This window comes from Hoplias malabaricus, chromosome 12 (genome assembly GCF_029633855.1).
Source record: "Hoplias malabaricus isolate fHopMal1 chromosome 12, fHopMal1.hap1, whole genome shotgun sequence".
Classification (NCBI taxonomy): Eukaryota; Metazoa; Chordata; class Actinopteri; order Characiformes; family Erythrinidae; genus Hoplias; species Hoplias malabaricus.
In genome coordinates, this window is record NC_089811.1 from 14,696,995 (window position 1) to 14,719,014 (window position 22,020).

Genomic DNA, 22,020 nt, shown 5'->3' on the forward strand with positions numbered 1-22,020 from the left:
CATGTGGAGGTGGTTTAGTTACAAAATATCAAATGTACAATAAACAATGGTATTATTTAAGAAAATATATATGATATTATTATTAATATAACACTTATTTTGTTGCAGTAGTGTGTTCTTGAAATTAATGAAAGTATTTTTCAGTGTTGAATCATATCTCCAAGAACATTCAGATAAGAAGCCAGGTTTATTTTTTATGTGGAATGTTTGTGTTTAATGCACAACATAAAGTATGTAATGTAAGCTGAATGTAATGTATGCACCATTTTAAGGTGGAATAGAACATTAGAAGAACCTAAAACTTCATTATCCGGTGGCTATTGGAGTGAGGTTTTAGTTGTGTTATGTGTAGTTCTACAGTAAAAACAAATATTACAGCAGTGCATCAATACATTGACGTACATGGCTGAGGCACATTGGTTAAAATGTTTTTTGTTTGTTTTTAACTTGTTTCACTTAACGTAATTCACTAAAAAAGAGTTTACTTTGGAGACTAATAATAGAGAAGTTTCTATATAAAGGCATTCCACATCTCTCTCCTTAACATTTCACATTGTAGATGCTGCATTGGTCCCAGTATGAATGGATGAGATAGTACTAAGGGTAGATAAGCATAAGTTTCAGTGATTTCATTAACATCATTCCTATTTATTCAGAATTAATTAACACATGGTTCCTGTGGAAGAGATTCCGTATAATATGACTTTCATTTTCAGGGCAGGAAATCCGGTGACAGATTTTGATTATTGGGTGATCTATGCCTTTAATGTTAGTAAGGTACAGGCCTAAATTTTGTATGGTAGTAACCAATAGGATTGTGTGATTTTGCTCTATAATATAATGTTGGTGGGGTGTCACGGTGTCACAGCAGGTAGGTGTCGCAGTCACACAGCTGCAGGGGACTTGGATGTTATGTGTTCGAGGTGACTGTCTGTGAGGAGTTTGGTGTGTTCTCCCCGTGTCCATGTGGGTGTCCTCTGGTTGCTCTGGTTTCCTCCCACGGTCCAAAAACACAAATTGGTAGGTGGATTGGCTACTAAAAAGTGTCCATAGGTGCAAGTGTGTGAGCGAGTCTTTGTTGTCCCGTGAAGCACTGGCGTCCTCTCCAGGATGTGTTCCCGCTTTGCACCCAATGATTCCGGGTAGGCTCCAGACCCACCACTACCCTGAATTTGATAAGTGGTTGCAGACAATGAATGAATGAATGAATATGTTGTTGGTGACCCCTGACTACAAAGGTTGTGTTGTGGTATGTGACACATTAGCTGGTGTAATGGATTTAAACAAGCAAAACTTTCTAAGGATTGTAAGACTTTTTACTGACATTTACTGAAGCATGTGTCTGTGCTATACTGGTTTCCCATTATAACCTCCTCAATCGTCATTGTATAATTCGCATCCTATTTAAATTGTTGTTTCTTTCAAATGAGGAGTCGGGAGACACAACCATTGTGTGTGGATCATACACATCAGAGCTACTGGAGTTTAGACTGTCACTACTGTTCTGAGATCTGTGGCGTTAAAATAGGTTCTAAAGTTCTGAAATCCAAAAAACAGAATCCATAACAAATAAATGTCATTTTATAATTGAGAAAACTGTCATTAATATTGAGAGTTATAAAAACAGAAGATTAAATACAGAAATAGAAGATTATATACAGAAATATTCTCGTTACAAACCTGTTTTTATAACTCTCAATATTAATGACAGTTACAAAATGCCCTAAACGACTTTATCTTGTTGGCCTTCATAACAGGTAATGGGCAAGAAAGTGGATCAAAACTTTATAATCCTTCATACAAGTTATCTACGTAAACCTATGACTTCCACACACAATAAAAAAAAGTATGTTCTTATTATGAGATAGTATGTAATAAATAATGATATCTCATATTTTTTTAGATAGGTATGTCATAATTATGAGATATAACAAGTATCTTGTTATAATGAGCAAGTATCTCATATTTATGAGATATGTCTGTCTCTATTCTGTCGGTAATTCCAATACTGTTCTGACACAAGAGTACAGAATTTCTGCCATGCATAATAAAAAAAATTGCTGAGTATGTTGTAATTATGAGATAAGCATGTCATTATTTCCAGATATCATTAGCTTTTTATGAGATATTATGCCTTAATGTTTGTTATTATGAGTTAGTATATTCAAACTGGTCAGTGAAAGTATTTATTGTAAATCAAATTTCACATTGTTGTTTTGATTTTATTTTACAAAAACAAAACAAAAACATAATATCTAGAAATTGGGGTTGTATGAAGGTTGCAAAGATGACATGTTGAATAAATGGCAACACAGAAAGCACTGCAACGGCTGTCTTTGTTGGCATAGCTTGTTTGAAATGGCACGGAAGTGGTTAGACTGCTTGTCAGAGCTTGTCAAAGCAGATTTTTCGAAACTACAGCAAACATTTCCTGTAGACAATTGAATAAATGCCATGCTGAAGCTCAGGGATGCTTAACAGGAGCTGGAAATACAAAGCTGGATGACTTACTACAGAAATGTGTGTGTACCTCCACATGGGCCTTTTCATCCTTTTCTCTGGTAAGATCATGAGTGAAAGAGAAAATGAAATGAGAAATGTTGCCAGGTTGCTTTTCAGCTGTTCAGTATCTGGATTCTTTTAGTAAATGCATATACTATTCAAATTTTACAGTGGAGAGATTTTTTCCTACATATTAAGTGTAGGATCTACAGTCCTCCCAGATATTCATTTGTACTGAAACTTAAAAGCACATGTAATCGTTCAGTCATATCATCACAGAGTGAACAGACTTCCGCAGTAGGTGCCTTTCATAGTTCCCTGTAAAAAATACATGCTTGGGCAGGTATTTCTAAGTTTGCAGTGACATGTTTAGATTGTTTATTAAATTCTTTTACAGAGACCATTATTTATTCTCAGACAGTATAGTTGCAATGGGCTATACCCTTATTTATATATTTATTGTTCCATTAAATATCACAAATGATATTTAAATATATTAATTTACTGATAAATAACAATCCATTTATCAAGTGTTTTATGGTTTCATAGTTTTAAATGAAGGTCATTGTGCCAGACAGAATATATTCAATGGGTCTGTTAGTGCTTATTTTAAAACATATCATTTAAATAAATGACACTGACAGGGGGCCCTTACTAATATTATTTTAATAGTACTGCCTTGTGTAGGCTTTTTTCAAATATAACATTTAATTTCATCTGTTAAAACTGTAATCTTTCTTGGGGTCCAACATTTTTAGTGGCACCCCTGTCCCTGTCAGTTGGTTAAACTAAATTAAAACTCATTTATGAAATCATTTGAATGAATCATTTGTTTTAGAACCATTGACTGTAGGTATAGTTTGACATATATTTTGTGACCCACAGACATATTTCCCAACAAACAAATTCTCTATATTTGGCCAACATAATAAAAATTAAAAATGGTGAAAATTACATACTGAAACAATGTAGACAGTGTTTGACTTTTGCCATTCATCCTATGCCCAAATAATGATGTTAATTTGCAGCCCACCAGAGATCCTTCCACATTATCCAAAGACACTGGCTTCTTCTCTCTGCTGCCTTGGAAGCAGCTTTAATGGCTGAGCACTGGCTGTAGCCTCTTATTCCCAGGTCTTTCAGCAGTTTGGTGGTAGATGTTTCCACAAATCCTCTGCACCCGACATTGGCTGGGCATACTTCTGTGCTCCAGCCATGATTCTGGGCTTCAGAAGCTAACCAATAGATTGTACATACTGTACAGTATTTGGGGATAACTATGTCCATGAGTTAATTATAAAGGTCTATTTTAATAAAGTTACTCTGCAACTACACTTACTGAAAAATGAACTGTGGTCATAAACAAATAAATTATCATTTAGCTGCTTTCAACTACAAAAATAATTAAAATTCAACATATAATTCAGATCAATGCAATTTAAATATTTATTACTCATATAAGATTCTATACATTCTTCAATCTCCAGATAATATTTGTGGTATCCTAATTCTCCCAGTCTCCTAGCGAGTGCAACACCACTTTATTCCAGTAGGATGTACTGTGGAGATACGTGTGGAGAAAGGACATTAGCGGAGATTAGACTGTGCAAATGTGAGAACTGGTTGTATAGTTGGAATGCTTGGTAGAGTTCAAGAATAAAATAATAAAAAGTGATTTCTCCGAATCATCTTTATTGACGGATCAAGTTATCACATATTGGCGACGAGGATACTGGAAGAATTGCTGCTTGTTAAGAGGCCCAGTCATGACTACGTTCATGATTGGCACCCTGTCCGCATTTGATGCAAAAGAGCAGACTTGGGACGAGTACTGCGAGATTCTTGAGCAGTTTTTTGAAGCAAATAAGATTGAAGATGGTGATAAACAGAGGGCTATCCTAATAAGTGTGGTAGGTCCAGCCACATACAAGCTCATGAGAAACCTGGTGAGTCCAGATAAGCCAAGTACAAAGACATACGACCAGTTAAATAAGATATTAAAAAACCACTTCAATCCTAAACCAAGTGAGATAGTGCAGAGTTTGACTCGCGGTCCCGACAGCCTACTGAATCTGAGCGCATATGTAGCAGAGCTCGGGCAACTAGCTCATGACTGTAACGTTGGCACTACATTGGAACAAATGTTAAGAGATCGTCTGGTATGCGGGGTTGCGGATAGGATTCAAAGACGTCTGCTGTCCGAACCGGACCTGACCTTTGAGAAGGCATTTCAGTTAGCAGTAGCTGCAGAAACTGCAAACAAAAATGCCCAAGACCTACAAAGGACGCCTGTAGCTTGCAACAAAGTGAAAACGGAGGGTCACCTGAAGAGGGGAGATGAAAAAAAGGAAGAGAGGGTGTGTTACCGTTGCCACGGGAAGTATCACAGTGCAGCCGAGTGTAAATTTAAAGAAGCCAGGTGTCATTCCTATGGGAAGGTAGGACACATTGCTAAGGCATGCAGAAATAAAAATAAAGCAGATACATATCACAGGGAACAGAAAGCACACAAAGCAGAGCAGAGGCGTGGGGGCCCCGCGGTCACATAGGTCTCACAATTTACAGAGACAGGAGGATGAAGATAGTTCTGATCATGAGGAGGAAGCATTCACACTGGCATGCATGAGAACAGAAGCTTCAATACAGAGAAGTAAACCACTTGAAGTGACAATGGATGTGAACAGCAAGAAAGTGACCTTTGAAATAGACACTGGATGCAGTGTAAGCATTATGAATGAAAGGTTATTCAAAGATAAATGGAAAAAAAACCGTCCCAAAATAAATGAAACTAAACTGTCTCTGAAATCATATACGGGAGAGGAAATCAACATAGTGGGAGTAGCTAATGTAGTAGTGAACTATGCACAGCAAATAAAGACATTGCCTCTAGTGGTGGTGAAAGGGACGGGCCCTAGCTTGTTAGGTAGAGGATGGCTCGAGGCTTTAAAGCTGAAATGTGATGAAATAAAACATGTGAAAACAGGGGCACCTGGACTACAGGAAGTACTCTCAAAGCATGAGGATGTTTTCAAACAAGAACTAGGCAGGTTAAAGGGAATGAAGGCCACAATCCACGTGTCTGCTGAAGCCCTTCCCAAGTTCTATAGGCCCCGCTCAGTTCCATATGCCATGAAGGTGAAGGTTGAAGAGGAGATAGAGAGGCTCCTGAAACAAGACATTATAAAACCTGTCAAGTATGCTGAGTGGGCGGCACCTATCGTTCCTGTGTTGAAGCCGGATGGCTCCATCAGGATACGCGGCGATTATAAACTAACAGTAAACCGTGCCTCCTCGCTCGAGCAATATCCTATTCCTCGGGTCGATGACCTCTTTAATACACTGGCAGGAGGGGAGAAGTTCTCCAAGCTTGATTTAAGTCACGCCTATCAGCAGATTGTGATGGACGAAGAGTCTAAGAAATACTTAACAATAAATACACACAGAGGCCTCTTCACCTACAATAGGCTAGCATTTGGAGTTTCTTCTGCTCCAGCCATATTTCAGCGAACAATGGAAAGTTTGCTACAAGGCCTTCCTAGAGTAGCGATCTATTTAGATGATATTCTGCTGACAGGAAGAGACCTGGCTGAGCATCTGAGTACGCTGGATGAGGTACTCAGAAGATTAAAAGAAGCCGGTTTGCGACTGCACAGGCGTAAGTGTTCATTCTTACAGGATCAGGTTGAATACTTAGGGCACAAGATTGATGCTGATGGTCTGCACCCAGTGCAAACCAAGGTAAGAGCCATTGAGGAAGCTCCACGTCCAACCACAGTGACTGAGCTAAAAGCATATCTTGGACTTTTGAACTACTATAACAAGTTCCTACCTAATCTTGCCACACACTTGGCTCCACTACAGATTACTGAGGAAAGATGCCCAGTGGACCTGGAAAAAAGATCAAGAAAATGCGTTTTGCTTGTCAAAACAGTTGTTGAAATCAGCAAATGTCCTGTGTCACTACTCGGCAGATAAAGAACTTGTGCTGGCATGTGACGCCTCACCGTACGGGGTGGGAGCTGTGCTGTCACACGTCATGGAGGATGGAGTAGAAAAGCCCATAGGATTCATGTCGCGCACGTTGATTTAGTGTCGCTTTTGCGGTCTCGCATAAAAGACAGTGATCTCACTCCATATGTACACAGCCTATAAGACACCGTGGGCTGTATATTTTTGTTGGCATTCCACAATTCCTGTGCAAAATATAAATAAAATCAAAATACAATGACGAACAAATAATTTAAACTCAATATTTAATTTACAATTGTAGGAAGACATCATTTTAAATGTGGAGAATTTATTTATTTATTTATTTATTTTATTTTATTTTTTTATTTGGCCATTTTGATTTTGGCAACATATTCCAAAAAGTTGGGACTGGCTCATGTTTACCACTGTGTTCATTGCATTCTGTTTTCATTCACATTTTGTTCATATGCCTGCTTAACCGGAAATGGGGTTGTGCCTTATTAGGCAATTTCATTCCATCAATTTTGTACAGACTGAACCTCTGACTGTAGCAGAACACATTCTTTATTTTTCCATGACATCATACAAGTTCCCATACGGCTAACAGAGCCATGCAGCTTGGTGGAATGTGGCAAGAAATTGCAAGTGAATGCCCACTCTTAAATGTTCCCTGTCCAGACCTTTGTGTGTGTGTGTGTGTGTGTGTTAGTCATAGAAGGAGAGGGTGTGCAGATTGCTACTGGGCTGTGAAACTTTTGAACTATGTTTGGGATGAGCTGGATTAATGTTTGTAATCCTGAACTTGTCATCTACCATCAGTATTTGACCTTAGTAATATTATGGCTAAATTCCATAGTTCCTCCTATCTATTAATTGTGGTTAAGCATATAAATTACAGATTGATGTTAGCAAGCATGTTAGCTGATGTAACAGAACTGTGAAAATAGTGTTCTACACCAAGCTTTTTAAGCTGTCCAACAACAGTTTTTAGCAGCAATATTAAAAGAAGCATAGATTAACTTAACTTGGTAGCACTGTGATTATAGAAGTCCTACATGGCAGTGAATAAATGGGAACCCCTAAAAAGACCCAAATGTACATAGTTAAAACTCCAGTAGCAGGCCTGCAATTGGTCTATATTTTGGTCCAGTTTAGAGATAACAGTTTATTAAGATATAAATCATGTCTTGGCTATTTCAGTAAAGGAAAATGTTTAAAGTAAATTGTGATTAAGATATATTTAAATAATTTAATTTACGTTAGTTCTTTGACTTTCACATACACATTAATGTAAATATAGCCCAGCAATATCAAAGCAGTTGTTAGTTGAATTGTTCAAAAATAAATAAATAAATAAGCAAACAAAAAACATACTTTTACACCTATTCCCTGCAGTTTCTGCATGTCTGCCCAGCCCCAAGAATGTACAGATGATTGCCGTTGACATGAACTACACCCTGCAGTGTGTCTGGAATTATACACAACATAATGACTCTGTCCACTTCACAGCTGGTTACACATTGTAAGTTCTTTTGATATAAAGCTTTATAAAAAGTGCTATACACATGTTTTCATAAAAGGGTAGTTAGTTTTGCTGCTTCTGTTTGGATACTACTTGGCAGATAATGTTTCAAATTAATAACCCTTTTTTAAAAAATGACAGATTTGTTAAAATGTCACAGGAAATATTATCCAGGAGGCTATAACAAAGGTAAATATTGTTGTAAAAACATAGTAAAATAGTATCTTCAAAACAATACAAAACAAAAAATAAATGTCATTAATATTTATTGCTTCATTGAATGTTGTTTTGGCAAAACTTTTGGATGAGAAGTTGGATGAGCAGGTGTCCACTAATTTTGATAATTTAATGTAGTTTTATGCCTTTAGTGTTATCTTAAAACATACATTCATTCATTATCTGTAACCACTTATCCAATTGAAGGTCACGGTGGGTCCAGAGCCTACCTGGAATCATTGGGTGCAAGGCAGGAATACACCCTGGAGGGGGTGCCAGTCCTTCACAGGGCAACACAGACACACATACGAACTCACATATTCGGACACTTTTGAGTCACCAATCCACCTGCAACGTGTGCTTTTGGACTGTGGGAGGAAACCCACACAGACACGGGGAGAACACACCAACTCCTCACAGACAGTCACCTGGAGCAGGAATCGAACCCACAACCTCCAGGCCCCTGGAGCTGTGTGACTGCGACACTACCTGCTGCGCTACTGTGCCGCCCATAAAACATACAGTAAAGTAAAAAATTACAAACCCTTTGATACCCTTCCATTCAGTGAGCCTGTTTCATAATATAATGATTAAAAGGCAGTGAAGGTTGATCTCCACACTTGACCACATTCCCTATTACTTTCTGTTTCTCAGTTGGAATAACAAAGACAATGAGGCATCATATAAACAAGTGTGCAACAGCTCGGTAGAATGCTGGTGTGATTTCACTCTCTGCCACCTACATTTCTTCGGCACCTACCAGATAAGAGTCAGGGTCGAAACTGCACATGACCACTCCAACTGGACCTATCTCAAGTTCACCCCAGATGAAGACGGTGAGAAAATGTCCTTATACTGTTTATTAAGTATTAAGTTAGTGTTCTCCTCCAAGCATGTTGACATGAGTTGGAAAAGATAGATGAAGTTAGGGGCATAAACATTTACTAATTTGAGAAGGAACTTGTCTATAAAAACACACCCTGTGTGTTATATCTTCTTTAAAAAAAAGCTTTTCTTCTGTGGAAATTCACAACTGACATATTATGGAGCTAAATAACTGACATAAATGTTTAAATATAAATTCTGAATATTTGAATTGCATTGATCTGAATTATATTTTGAATTGTAATTATTTTTGTAGTTGAATTTTATATATTTTATTGCATTTGATATGCAATTATGTGCAAATAATTTAAACCCTTATTTAAATGAAAGTAGAACAAGACAATATTTAATACTGAATGTAGAAAAAAAATTTAACACAATTTTATGTGTGGAAAAGTGTAAATGTACAATTTGTTTGAAAATTAATTGTTCCCAGTTTTTCTAATTGACTTTAACATATAAGTAAATAAATGTATGGGCAGTAACATGTAAATGATATAACGATAAGAAAAACAAAATACCAATATACATTAATATAGAAGTCTGGGGATCTTTCCACTCCAGATGTTAAACTTTTAGGCAAACAGCCTGATTCTAATGCATGATTATACATCTGAAAAAGAAGAGGGACCAATTTGTGACAGATTTTTTTTTATAGAATTCACTTGGGTACCCATCAGGTCCTGGTGTCTTACTACTTTGCATCTTATCAATGGAACCTAAAATCTCTTCAATTTGTATTGGTTTCTAATTTGTGTTGGGTCTTCAGTAAGATCTCCACTTGAGCTGCAAAATAAGTTGAGCAGCTGATCAAGCTTTCAGCAGTCATGCTAAGTGACAGCTTGCTTTAACCCTGTTTTCATATACATAACCACGCAAACTCAAAAGAGCTTGTTCTGCTCTATCTGTAGATAATAGCTTGTACTGAGACTGAAGTAATAATTTGATTTTGTTGTATTATTTGATTTTTTAAGCATAGTGGAGTAAGCCGTTATTTCCCCTCTAATTATGACTTTCAAAGTTTCCCATAAAATAGAGGGTGAAATTGAATCAGATTTAATTTTCTGTATAAAGTTATCCAGTGCATTTGCCAATCATAGCATACACACTATCATCTGCTATTAATGCAGAGTTCAGTTTCCAAGGAGGTCGTGTTTTGTGGGTCGAGGAAATTATTAAATCCATAGAGAGGGGCGCATGATCAGATTCCACTATGGTGTGATATTCTACGCCTTTAATGGAGTGGAGAAAAAATGTATCTATGAAAAAGTAATCTATCTGTAGTGATCTAGTAAGAGTGGTGGACATGTCAGAAAAATGAAAATGTCTTTTTGTCTGGATAAAGAAAACGCCATGGGTCCGTACAACCTATCTGGGATACAAATGTTGACCAAATTTGGGCAAACTTGGTAGTAGTCAATAATTTGGGGTTTGAACTGTCTAGTACTGGGTCTAGCACACTATTGAAATGTCCACCAAAAATTGGACAATATAAGTTTGTCAGGTTGTCACACTTTTGCCATGTCTTGTGTTCTGTTCTGTTGCTTTCCTTTGCCTACTATGTGCTACTTTAGAACTTGGCTCTGTTTTTGTTTTGGTTCCTGTCTCCTCCCTTAGCCCTGCCCTGTCATTAGTGTTCTCACCTGTGCCTCCTTTGTGGTTCTGCACTCGTTTTCCTTCCCAGGTGCTTCTTGTCTGTGGTGTCCTTTTATAGCCCATGTTTTTGTTCCTTGGGTGTGGGTCACTGTTTGCTGTTGCCCGGCCTTTGTGCTATGCATTTCAGTATCCATGTTTCTCTGTGTTTCTAGGTTTCTGTGTTTGGCTCATTTTATTGTCTTGTGTCCATGCTTATCCCCTTTGCTTTGTGTTTAGTCTCTTGGGTCAGTTCTTGTTTAGCATCCATGCCTCAGTGTTTAGTGTTCTTGCTCTGTGTTTAGTGTCCTTGTCTCTGATTATAAATAAATTCTCCTTCACTAACCTCCATCCCTGCTCCTTGTACCTTGTCCTTGATCACCCCTACACCTACATCTTAACAGAATGACCCACCCTACAAGGAGGTAGCGGAAGGCTGCTGGGTGTCTGTGGGACTTACCATTGCTGAGTGTAGTCCCAGATCGTGTGTCGGTCCTTGCACTAAAAGAAACAAGAGGAAGAGTCCCACTCCTTTTTCGAGTCCTGCTCCAAATTTTGGAGCGTGCTGTGGTGTCTTCTCTGAATAACTACCGGGGAACAGTGCTGAAATTGACTGACTCACTATGCAGTATCAGGGTGGCATGGTGGCGCACCAGGTAGTGTCGCAGTCACACAGCTCCAGGGGCCTGGAGGTTGTGGGTTCGATTCCCGCTCCGGGTGACTGTCTGTGAGGAGTTGGTGTGTTCTCCCCATGTCCGCGTGGGTTTCCTCCGGGCGCTCTTCGGGTTGGACTTCTTCCCACAGTCCAAAAACACACGTTGCAGGTGGATTGGCGACTCAAAAGTGTCCGTAGGTGTGTGTTGCCCTGTGAAGGACTGGCGCCCCCTCCAGGGTGTATTCCTGCCTTGCGCCCAATGATTCCAGGTAGGCTCTGGACCCACTGTGACCCTGAATTGGATAAGCGGTTACAGATAATGAATGAATGAATGAATGAACTATGCAGTATCAGAACTGCATAGAGGCTTTGGTCACTTCCTTCAGATTGGCCCTTCCTCTCATGGCCCCTCAAGAAGGTAAAGAATTGAGCTAGTTCATTTTCAAGGTCCGGGTGCTAGTGGTCTGTTTGAGGCAGATATCACTGAGATGAGCAGCTCTGCCCAGAGCACCGCAGGGCCCTCTGCCTGAGAGGATGTCATCGCAGGTCCTCCTGCTGCTCCTGCTCCAGAGGATCCCCAACCCCCTTCTCCAGAGGATGTCTCTGCAGGGCCCCGTTCCTGTGCCAGCGCAAACCCTTCCATTCCTGTGATGGCAGCGAACCCCACCGCTTCTGTTCCTGTGATGGCAGGCTCCGCCACTTCTGTTCCCGTAATGGTGGGCTCCGCCATTCCTGTTCCGGTGGCGACCCCGCCACTCCTGTTCCACTGAAGGTGGCGACCCCCTCCACTCAGATTCCTTCCTGTCAACTGTCCAGTCATCTAGGTCCGCTCCTGTCCCCTGTCTAGTCGCCTAGGTCCTGTAAGAAATTACAGTGTGGACCCAGGAAATTTACTTATTTACCATACTACACTCAACAGCATTATGGCAAATGGTTCAAACCAGCTTTCTTCTCGAGATGGGAAAGCCTTTGTTATGAATAAACAGGAAGGGCCACGACACATCATTGTGACCAAAAGAGGTGACCAACAGTTGGAGGACAATCAGGGCCATCACAACCAAAGGGGCATAGTCTAGACAAGGAGGTGATAGAACTCAATACACGTTAAGTTCCTCACAGATGACAGGGTTCTATGTGTATTGTGTTCCTTAGGAGGAGCTGAGATGAAAGGCGGGTTTAGAATATAAAAATACTGTGTTCTTTTACTCAATGTTCAGTCTAGCTCCGCTGAATCCATGGTACATCTTTGTATCTTGCAACTGCTTGCTGTAATAAAGGTTTTCCATTTTTCATCAATTTTTGAGAGACGTCCCATTTTTTTCTACAGTCCGTTCCTGTCTTATCACCCATTCCTGGTCTTGTCTTGTCCAGAGTCCTGTGTCCTAGTCCCATCTCTGTCTAGTCTCAAACCCTTTGCCTAAAACGGGATTAAAATGGCAATTCATGCTTTTCAACCATAAGAGACTTGAGCCTCGATTTGGACTCGTGATGAGAGACTTGAGACTTGACTCAGACTTGCAAAAAATGACTCGTGAACATCTGTGCCCCGCACCTGTGAGCTGGTGTTGGTCATTTGACCAAGCTTGCACTTGATCCTAGTTATGTTTCCTATTTAAGGTCTATTTTTGTTTCAGTGTTGAGGTTCATATTGTGTTATGTTATAGATTTGCAGCCCTGTGTTTCACTTTTGTGTCTTTCAAACTATTGCACTTATGTTAGCACTTGCTTCTGCCTCATTTCTCACACAAGACTCTGTGACAGCCTGGTATTTAGCTCCATAATATATGTTTGAGTGTTCAAATTGGAAAAAATAAGGCATAAGTCATAATCTCCATGTGGAATATCTTCTATACAATATGAAGGTACTGACTCTCAGTCTAGAGTCAGTTTAAATACCACGTAGTAAAATTATGGTTTATTGCTTCTGGGGCTCCACCTAGTGTAAGTCAGTTTAACAGCACTGTACTGAAATAAATAGAAAAAAAAGAGCTTTGTGGTGGTGGTGGCGGTCCTACTGTTCTCCAAAATTTGCATAGTTCAAATTCTGCAGTGCTCAATCCAGAATAAAATTGACAGAGGCTCTGTTCTCCCTATTACATATCAGTGAAGCACAACAGTGATGTTTTAAACTGTATTTTGAAGGTAAAAATATTATGTAGTTTTATTACTTGGTGTCATACTCGTTTCAAGATCTATTTTAACACAGTATTGTCCAGGTACAGACAAATGTACATTTATATCCCAATAGAAATAATCATAAATGACTTGGAATACAGTTTTTACACTTTTTTTCTCAGTTTTTTTTTCTCTCTCACACATTAATTTGCAATTTTGGACATACAAAATTGATAGTTAAATTATTTGGCACACACTCTTATCCAGAGCAACTTATTATTTTAATAATTATTTCACAGAGTCAGACTAAAGCATGTTCCTGTCCTTTTGCTGGGCGAAAATGTTAACTACTGTATATAGGGTAGTGCTGTCAGGCAGTACACTAACCATTTACTATGAAAATGTGGTACTTCTCTTTGAAACGGTGTATCCCATGATCTTTGCCAGTAGAGGGGAGCCAGAGACAAATGAATTGATATTTAGAACAATTCTACATTGTATTTAACAGGAATTTTTATAAAGTTGATGATGAATTGTTGTTATTGACTGTTATGTTTGAATGTTGCAGGGCTCCTAAGTCCACCCAGAGAAGTGAAGATGACGGTAGACACAGATATGATAATCCTTACTATTTCCCAATCAGTTATGAGCTCTGTGATGACACTGACATACAGAGTCAGGTACTGGGAACGGCTGAATCCTGAGCAGGTAACACACATCTTTTTACACTCCATTAGGTAATTGTAAATATTTGTTTTTGGCTGTGATATATTTCTTTATGAAACACAGTTAGGCTCAATTATAGAGGTCCAAAAATTTGTTGACTTCTTTTAAAGAGTGATTTCTGCTGCTTTGTTGCACACATTACTGACAAAAGCATTCGAATTTGCAGTCTACACAGAACAGCGCTGACACAAAATGAAATGCTCTGGAGTAGTAGAACATGAGCCCAGACCACCAAACCCAGTAATGCAAGTGACTCTGCAGGCATTGGTGATATCTACTGTACATTTCTGATGTTTTTGCACAGTCCAGTTCAGTAGATAACTGCTCATAAATGCACAGGATCACTAGATAAAGCACACCTACCTTGTATTACTTATTGTCCATTTTATCTGCTCCACTAACCATACAGAAATTCTGTCTAGTTCTACAATTACACATTGTAGTCCAAATGTTTATCTGCATACTTTGTTAGCCTCCTTTCACCTTGTCCTTCAATTGTCAGGACCACTACAGAACAGGTATAATTTGGCTGGTAGATTGTTCTTGGTGCTGCAGTGACACTGATATGGTGATGTGTTAATGTATGCGCTGGTATGAGTGGAAAACATCCTCTGGTGCTTTATCAGTGAACACTGGATGCTACCCCAGGACACTCTTGGCTGGTTGTTTTTCATTAGTGACATATACTCAGTCGATCAGTGACACTGAAAGGATTAAAAACTCCAGTAGCACTGATATGTCTGGTCCATTTTTATCAGCACAACACACACTAACACACCACCATATCAATCACAGCACTAAGATTTACCATGAAAATCCTACATGCTCTGCTGTGGAGGTCTTCTGGGGGTCCTGACCATTTGAAAAGGGGTGGGAAAAGGTATGCTGAGCAACAGATGGACTACAATATGTAATTGTCCAGCTATAAAGTGCTCCTGTGTGTTCAGTGGAGCTCAGAGAATGCACAGTGAGTGTAGAAACGATGTATGTCACTCACAATAAATGTCGTCTGGTTGGATGTATACTAAAACCTGTCCAATGTAAAAATACTTTTTTTCTGGTCCCAGTAGGCCTGCACTACATTATTTCAGCCTTCACTAATGTAAATAGCGCAACAATAAAATTACTGCATCCTCCTTTAGCACCCCATGTTTGAGTCATCTTATATTACTAACCCATCCTGTAGTGCTTTAAACAATGCTTGTGCATAAAACTACATCACTGAGGTCTAACACAGATACAGGTATATATTGGATGATTAGTTCTTGATCTCAAACTCCAACTTGTCCAAATTGTATCTGATGGTGCTCCATTACTCCACATGATTATGTCTGGTATGTGCAAAAAAGAGCAATTTTTATTTTATTTTATATCAGCCAGTAAGTAAAGCTAATTAAAAAAAAACACACTATCTATTTGTAATATTAAATGATTAAGTTTAACACAACAAAAACATTAACTGCAAATTACTGTGGGAAATCTAAAGGGTCTGGAGGTACATTTATAAGGGTAAAACCCTTTATATTGCTGTAAAAACGTTCCAGATACAGGTTTGAGTCATATACCAATGATACATAACGGTTTCCATTTCCGTTTCAATAAAATTATTTTCCCACAAAAAGTTTTTACTGTCTTACTTTTACAAATACAGCTTTCACTTCCCCATTTCCGAGTCACCTGACACATGATCTCTTTCATGACATTCATTTGTTTTGTGTGACTACATGATTTATGGGAAATGTAGGCATAATTCTGAGAAAATTGCCTCAATGTAAGAAAAGAACAACAACAACAAATCCCCCTAGTATTATACTGATCAACCAAGACAGAAAAATTACAATATTCTCTACACTCATTGTCCATACTATAAGCTTCATTTACAATGTATGTGCACTTTGCAGTTGTACAGTTACAGACAGTAGTCCATGTGTTAATTTGTGAGCTCCCTTTCTTAGGACCACCACATCAACTATTATTTGTGTGGTGGATCCTTCTCAGTGCTGCAGTGACAGTGATGTGGTAATGGGATGTTAGTATGTTTTAGTATTAAATACAACTACATTTTCAGAGATAGACGCTTGAAATCCTTGAAGACCCAGCTCTTCCGAGAGTATCTCTTGCACTGAAAGTCTTTCTTTAATGCACTTATTACTTCCTGGCATATTGCCGTCAATGTAAGGTAATTTGTATAAATTGTGCTATAGTTTGAATGTTAGATCCTCTTTTGTAAGTTGCTTTGGATAAAAGCGTCTGCTAAATGCATAAATATAAATGTAAATATAGAGGCTCATCTGTTGCTACATGTTTGCTGGTCATCCCCATTTCCTGAATCAGTGGTAACAGAACACTGCTTACAAATGCTTTTGGCTGGATATTTTTGTTTGGTGGACCATTCTCAGTCCATTGAGTGGTTTAAAATCTCCAGCCACACTGATGCGCAACACATCAACACCACATCAGTGTCACTGCAAAGCTGAAAATAATCCATGCCATTACAAAACTACCCTGTGGTTGTCCTGACCATTGAACAACAGGGTAAAAGAGGGCTAATGAAGTATGCATCATATACTTGTAGAACTACAAATAAAGTGGACAATGAATTTAGAAACAAGGTGTATAATTTTTTTTCTTTCCTCAACAGAAACACTTGAAGGACTATGATGCTCCATATGCTCCACTGACCTCACTAAAATTTTGGACAGAGTACTGTGTGCAAGTCAGTGTCTTTAACATAGGGTTCAACAAGACAAGCAATTTCACATCTCCACAGTGTATGACTACCACAGGTACAAACATCTGGTCCTTTTCCACTGCATATTGAATAATATATAGCCCAAAGTTTGTGGACACCTGTTGATCCATCATTTCATCTGAAATATTAATTAGGGGTTTGTCACCCATTTGCTGCTGTAACAGCTTCAATTATTCTAGGAAGGTTTAACACTAGATGTTGGAACATTTCGGTGAGGATTGTATGGCATTCACAACAAACACACAAGTGAGATTAGGTTAGTTTTGGAACAAATACAACTCTCCATTCAGATAAAGAATGATGCTCTAACATTCAGTGTTAATAATCCATACATACATTCATTATCTGTAACCGTTTATCCAGTTCAGGGTCGCGGTGGGTCCAGAGCCTACCCGAAATCATTGGGTGCAAGGCAGGATTACACCCTGGAGCGGGCACCAGTCCTTCACAGGGCAACACACACACACAGCCACAGTCACAGTCACTCACACACACCTACGGACACTTCTGAGTCACCAATCCACCTATTAACATGTGTTGTTGGACTGTGGGATGAAACCCGAGCACCCGGAGGAAACCCACACGGACACTGGGTGAACACACCAAACTCCTCACAGACAGTCACCCGGAGTCGGACTCTAACCCACAACCTCCATGTCCCTGGAGCTGTGTGACTGCAACACTACCTGCTGCACCACCTGAAATTAGGCATGGTTAGGCTCATATAAGGAGGACCAATTAATTATAGAGCAAAGTGAGCAGCGATGAATTCTAAATGGGGAGTTTGTAGAAAATCTGAGAGCAGAATGGTACAGAGCATCAAGTTTCTGAAGAGTACTTTTGCAAGCGACTCTTCAATGGTGTGGAGATAATGAATTTTTTTTTTAATTGGTATATGTTTATGGATGTGTGGATGTTGTTTATGTTGTTACGCCATTAGTGATCAAAGAGTAATTTCCACATAATAATATAAAATAATAATATTGATTCTATTCAATTCTATTCTAAACAGTGTCACCGTAGTCAAACAGAGGGAGTCTAGACTTTCTTTAGTTTTGCAGCATGAGTGAGGGAGGAAAGATTTCTGTACAGAAATCAAAGTTTAGCCTGACCTTTGATTGTAACTTGTCTTCGATTGTAACTGTCTAACCAAATGCCAAGGTAGCGGTAACCTGTACTAAGATGGCCCCCTCACTGGTAGTGAAAGTAGGTTCATTTATACTGCCCTTCCATCCAAACCACATAATCTTTGCTTTAGAGATGTTGAATGATAAGCTCAGAACGGTAAAGTTGTTTTAGTTTGTTTTAGTGTCTGCAGATTTTTGGCATATACTCTCTCAGTTTTTTTTTTACTTGGAACGCTATAATACAGTTAAATGTGTTGTTTTTGTCACTTGTAGGTCGACCCTTAGTCTGGTGGATAGTGCTTGCAGTTCTGGGTTGTATTTCTATATCAGGATTTTTATTGTATTTTTGCTGCTGGTCCAGAAGAACCCTCCCAGCATACAAAATCCCTGATAGCATTCAAGTAAGCAAATTTTGTATGTGTGTGTGTTTCATGATTTATATACAGTGGTGTGAAAAAGTGTTTGGCCCCTTCATGTTTTCTTATTTTTTTGCATGTTTGTCAATCTTAAATGTTTCAGATCATCAAACAAATTTAAATATTAGTCAAAGACAACACAAGTAAACACAAAATGCAGTTTTTAAATGAAGGTTTTTATTATTAAGGGAGAAAAAAAATCCAAACCTACATGGTCCTGTGTGAAAAAGTTTTTGCCCCCTAATATCTGGTTGGGCCGCCCTTAACAGCAACAACTACAATGAAGCATTTGCAGAACTTGCAATGAGTCTCACTGTGCTGTGGAGGAATTTTGGCCCATTCATCTTTGCAGAATTGTTGTAATTCAGCCACAATGGAGGGTTTTCGAGCATGAACCGAGGTCATGCCACAGCCTCTCAATAGAATTCTGGTCAGGACTTTGGCTAGGCCACTCCAAAGTCTTCACTTTTTCTTCAGCCATTCAGAGGTGGACTTGCTGGTATGTTTTGGAATATTGTCCTGCTGCAGAACCCAAATTCATTTCAGTTTGAGGTCACAAACAGATGGTAGACAGCGGAATTCATTGTTCCACTTAAGTCTTCCACGTCCTGAAGCAGCAAATGAGCCACAGACCATCACACTACCACCACCATATTTTACTGTTGGTATGATTTTCTTTTTCTGAAATGCAGTGTTACATTTACACTAGATGTAAATTGGACCCATGTCTTCCAAAAAGTTCAACTTTTGTCTCGTCAGTCCACAGAGTATTTTCCCAAAAGTCTTGAGCATAATCAAGATGTTTTGTGGCAAAATTGATACGAGCCTTAATTCTTTTTGTTTTGGTTTTTTGCCGTGGTTTTTGTCTTGGCACTCTGCCATGCAGGCCATTTTTGCCCAGTCTCTTTTTTATGGTGGAGTCATGATCGCTGACATTAACTGAGGCAAGTAAGGCCTGCAGTTCTTTGGATGTTGTTGTGGGGTCTTTTGTGACATCATGGATGAGTCGTTGCTGCATTTTTGGGGCAATTTTGTTCGGCCGACCACTCCTGGGAAGGTCCACCACTGTTCCACATTTTCACCATTTGTGGACAATTGCTCTGACTGTGGTTCGCTGGAGTCCCAAAAATTTAGAAATGGCTATAACTTTTTCCAGACTGATATATCTCAATTATTTTCTTTCTAATTTGTTCCTGAATTTTTTTTTATCTTGACATGATGTCTAGATTTTGAGAATCTTTTGGTCTACTTCACTTTGTCAGGAAGTTCTATTTAAATTGTTTCTTGATTGAGAACAGGTGTGGCAGTAATCAGGCCTGGGTGTGGCTAGAGAACTTGAACTCAGGTGTGATAAACCATAGGTAAGTTATGTTTTAACTGGGGGGCAAACACTTTTTCACACAGGGCCATGTAGGTTTGGATTTTTTTTCTCCCTTAATAATAAAAGTATTTACATTTGTGTATATAATGGCATTATACACCTCTAGCATATATTTGGCATTAAGCAAGCTGACTGCAGTGCATCCCATTTAATAAGCATTCCTTTTATGTACACAGGCAGTCCATGCACACTCTGCATTCCAAATTGTGGATATTTAGTCACTGTGGAGAATAATGCATCTATAAACCTTTGGAAATATGTATATTTGCAAACATATTAGTGTTTGTTATTTGATTAGTACAGAGTATGTGTGTGTGTATATATATCATTACTTACTATATGAATGAATTGTTAATTAATTAATTAACAAAAAGTAAACTTTTCCTTTGTCTTCTGTCATTATAAGGTACTTCCATTAGACTGCCCTCCCTTACTAGAGGCTCAGGAGCTAAGCTGCGCATTAGCCCTTGTAACCCAATCCACTTTCCAGTTTGAATCCCCACCCCCACAGTTACTTCAGCAGGAGCCAGACATTGCAGAGTTGCAAGCAGAGTGCAGTCAGTGGAACAGTGGTTCTCAACTAGACTCTGGCATTGGTTCTGGAGCGGAAACCTGAAGAAGATCCTGGCAATTATAATAACACCCAAGCATATATTTATGGTAATATATTCTTTGAAAGTGAAATCCCATGCTAATGCATCCATACAAAGATAAATTTATAAACTTATAACAAGAGAGTAAAGATTTTTATAGGTTTATTGGGCATTGTGAATTGTTAACATTATGTATTCTAAATATTCTTCATTATATTACAACTGAATTTAAACTAATTATAAGTAATATTGAAGTAATATACTAAGTAAAGATATTCATTCATTGTCTGTAACTGCTCATCCAATTCAGGGTTGTTGTGGGTCTGGAGTCTACCTGGAATCACTGGGCGCAAGGCAGGAACACATACAGGAGTGGGTGACACACATTCACACACCTATGGACACTTGAGTCACCAGTCCACTTACCAATGTGTGTTTTTGGATCATGGGATGAAAAGCAGAGCACCCGAAGGAAACCCGCATGGACACAGGGAGAACACACCAAACTCCTCACAGTCACCTGGAGCGGGGCTCAAACACACAATCCCAGGACCCTGGAGTTCTGTTACAGTGACACGACCTTCTGCGCCACTGTGCCCAACTAAAGATATTTTACACTAAATAAAGGTAGTTAAAGGAACACTATGTAAGATTTATTTAATATTTTGCTCCTGTGGCTCCACGTAGAGTAATAAATACAGTTTTATTACACTCTACTGAAATCAGTGGGGAAGGCGAGGGGAAACTTACATAGTGTCATTTCTGCAGTGCTGAGCCCTGAGGCTCACTACTACAGGTAAAAATATACCTAGTGTTCCTTTAAATCTACTGCATTTGCAATGCTCCAACCCAAATATCCATCATTATGGAAATTATATTTAATCCATTATGTTAACAATTTAAAATGCATAACAAATGAAGAGTAATGATGAAGAGAAGTGATGAAGAGTAATCAACTTATAAATGTTTAGGAGCATTTCTTAAATTTATAGCATGGTATTAATTTGTTTATATGGTTATATAGACATAGAATATGTCAGTTAAGTCTATTTGGTTTTATACTACAGAATTTTCCATAAGGAAATACAGAGGTTTAGATTTTTGAGCAAAGTCTAATGTTGTCTTAAAGAAGGTCATGGACAACATTGTTAGAAATAATACTGCTATTAATTTTGCACTTTGATTATTTATATGTAGGATTGTATTAAGAATGGTTCAACTGTGTTTAAAAAAACCTGTCACTTGAACTGCTCACTGAGACATTTGTTAAGAATGTATGTAACAGGTGTAAGTAAATTAAGTGTGAATGTTTAGTTTTCATTATAGAATTTATTAAAAATTTGCAAATGAATGCAGAGTATTCATTTTATAAGTGAATAGTCTGATGCAGCACATTTGTATTTGTTTCAAACACGTTTTCATATTTAGGTATAGTAAACAGATGTTTGGTAAGCATCAATAAGCAGCAGTATCTGGAAGGCACCAGATATGATTAAGTGACCTCCAGAAACATCAGAGAATCAGATCTG

The 22,020-nt window shown here is 38.6% G+C and overlaps 1 protein-coding gene across 1 annotated transcript; it reads left to right on the forward strand.

The window, feature by feature from the left end:
- Positions 1–2,447: 2,447 nt before the first annotated feature.
- LOC136664230 (interferon alpha/beta receptor 1a-like) lies at positions 2,448–21,787 on the forward strand. The gene is made up of 8 exons (XM_066641334.1): positions 2,448–2,561; positions 7,867–7,993; positions 8,864–9,045; positions 14,065–14,204; positions 16,864–17,008; positions 18,375–18,502; positions 20,305–20,558; positions 20,802–21,787. Exons 1-7 carry the CDS (start codon positions 2,519–2,521, stop codon positions 20,512–20,514), a joined length of 975 nt encoding a protein of 324 aa, XP_066497431.1. The 5' UTR covers positions 2,448–2,518; the 3' UTR covers positions 20,515–20,558; positions 20,802–21,787.
- Positions 21,788–22,020: the final 233 nt, after the last annotated feature.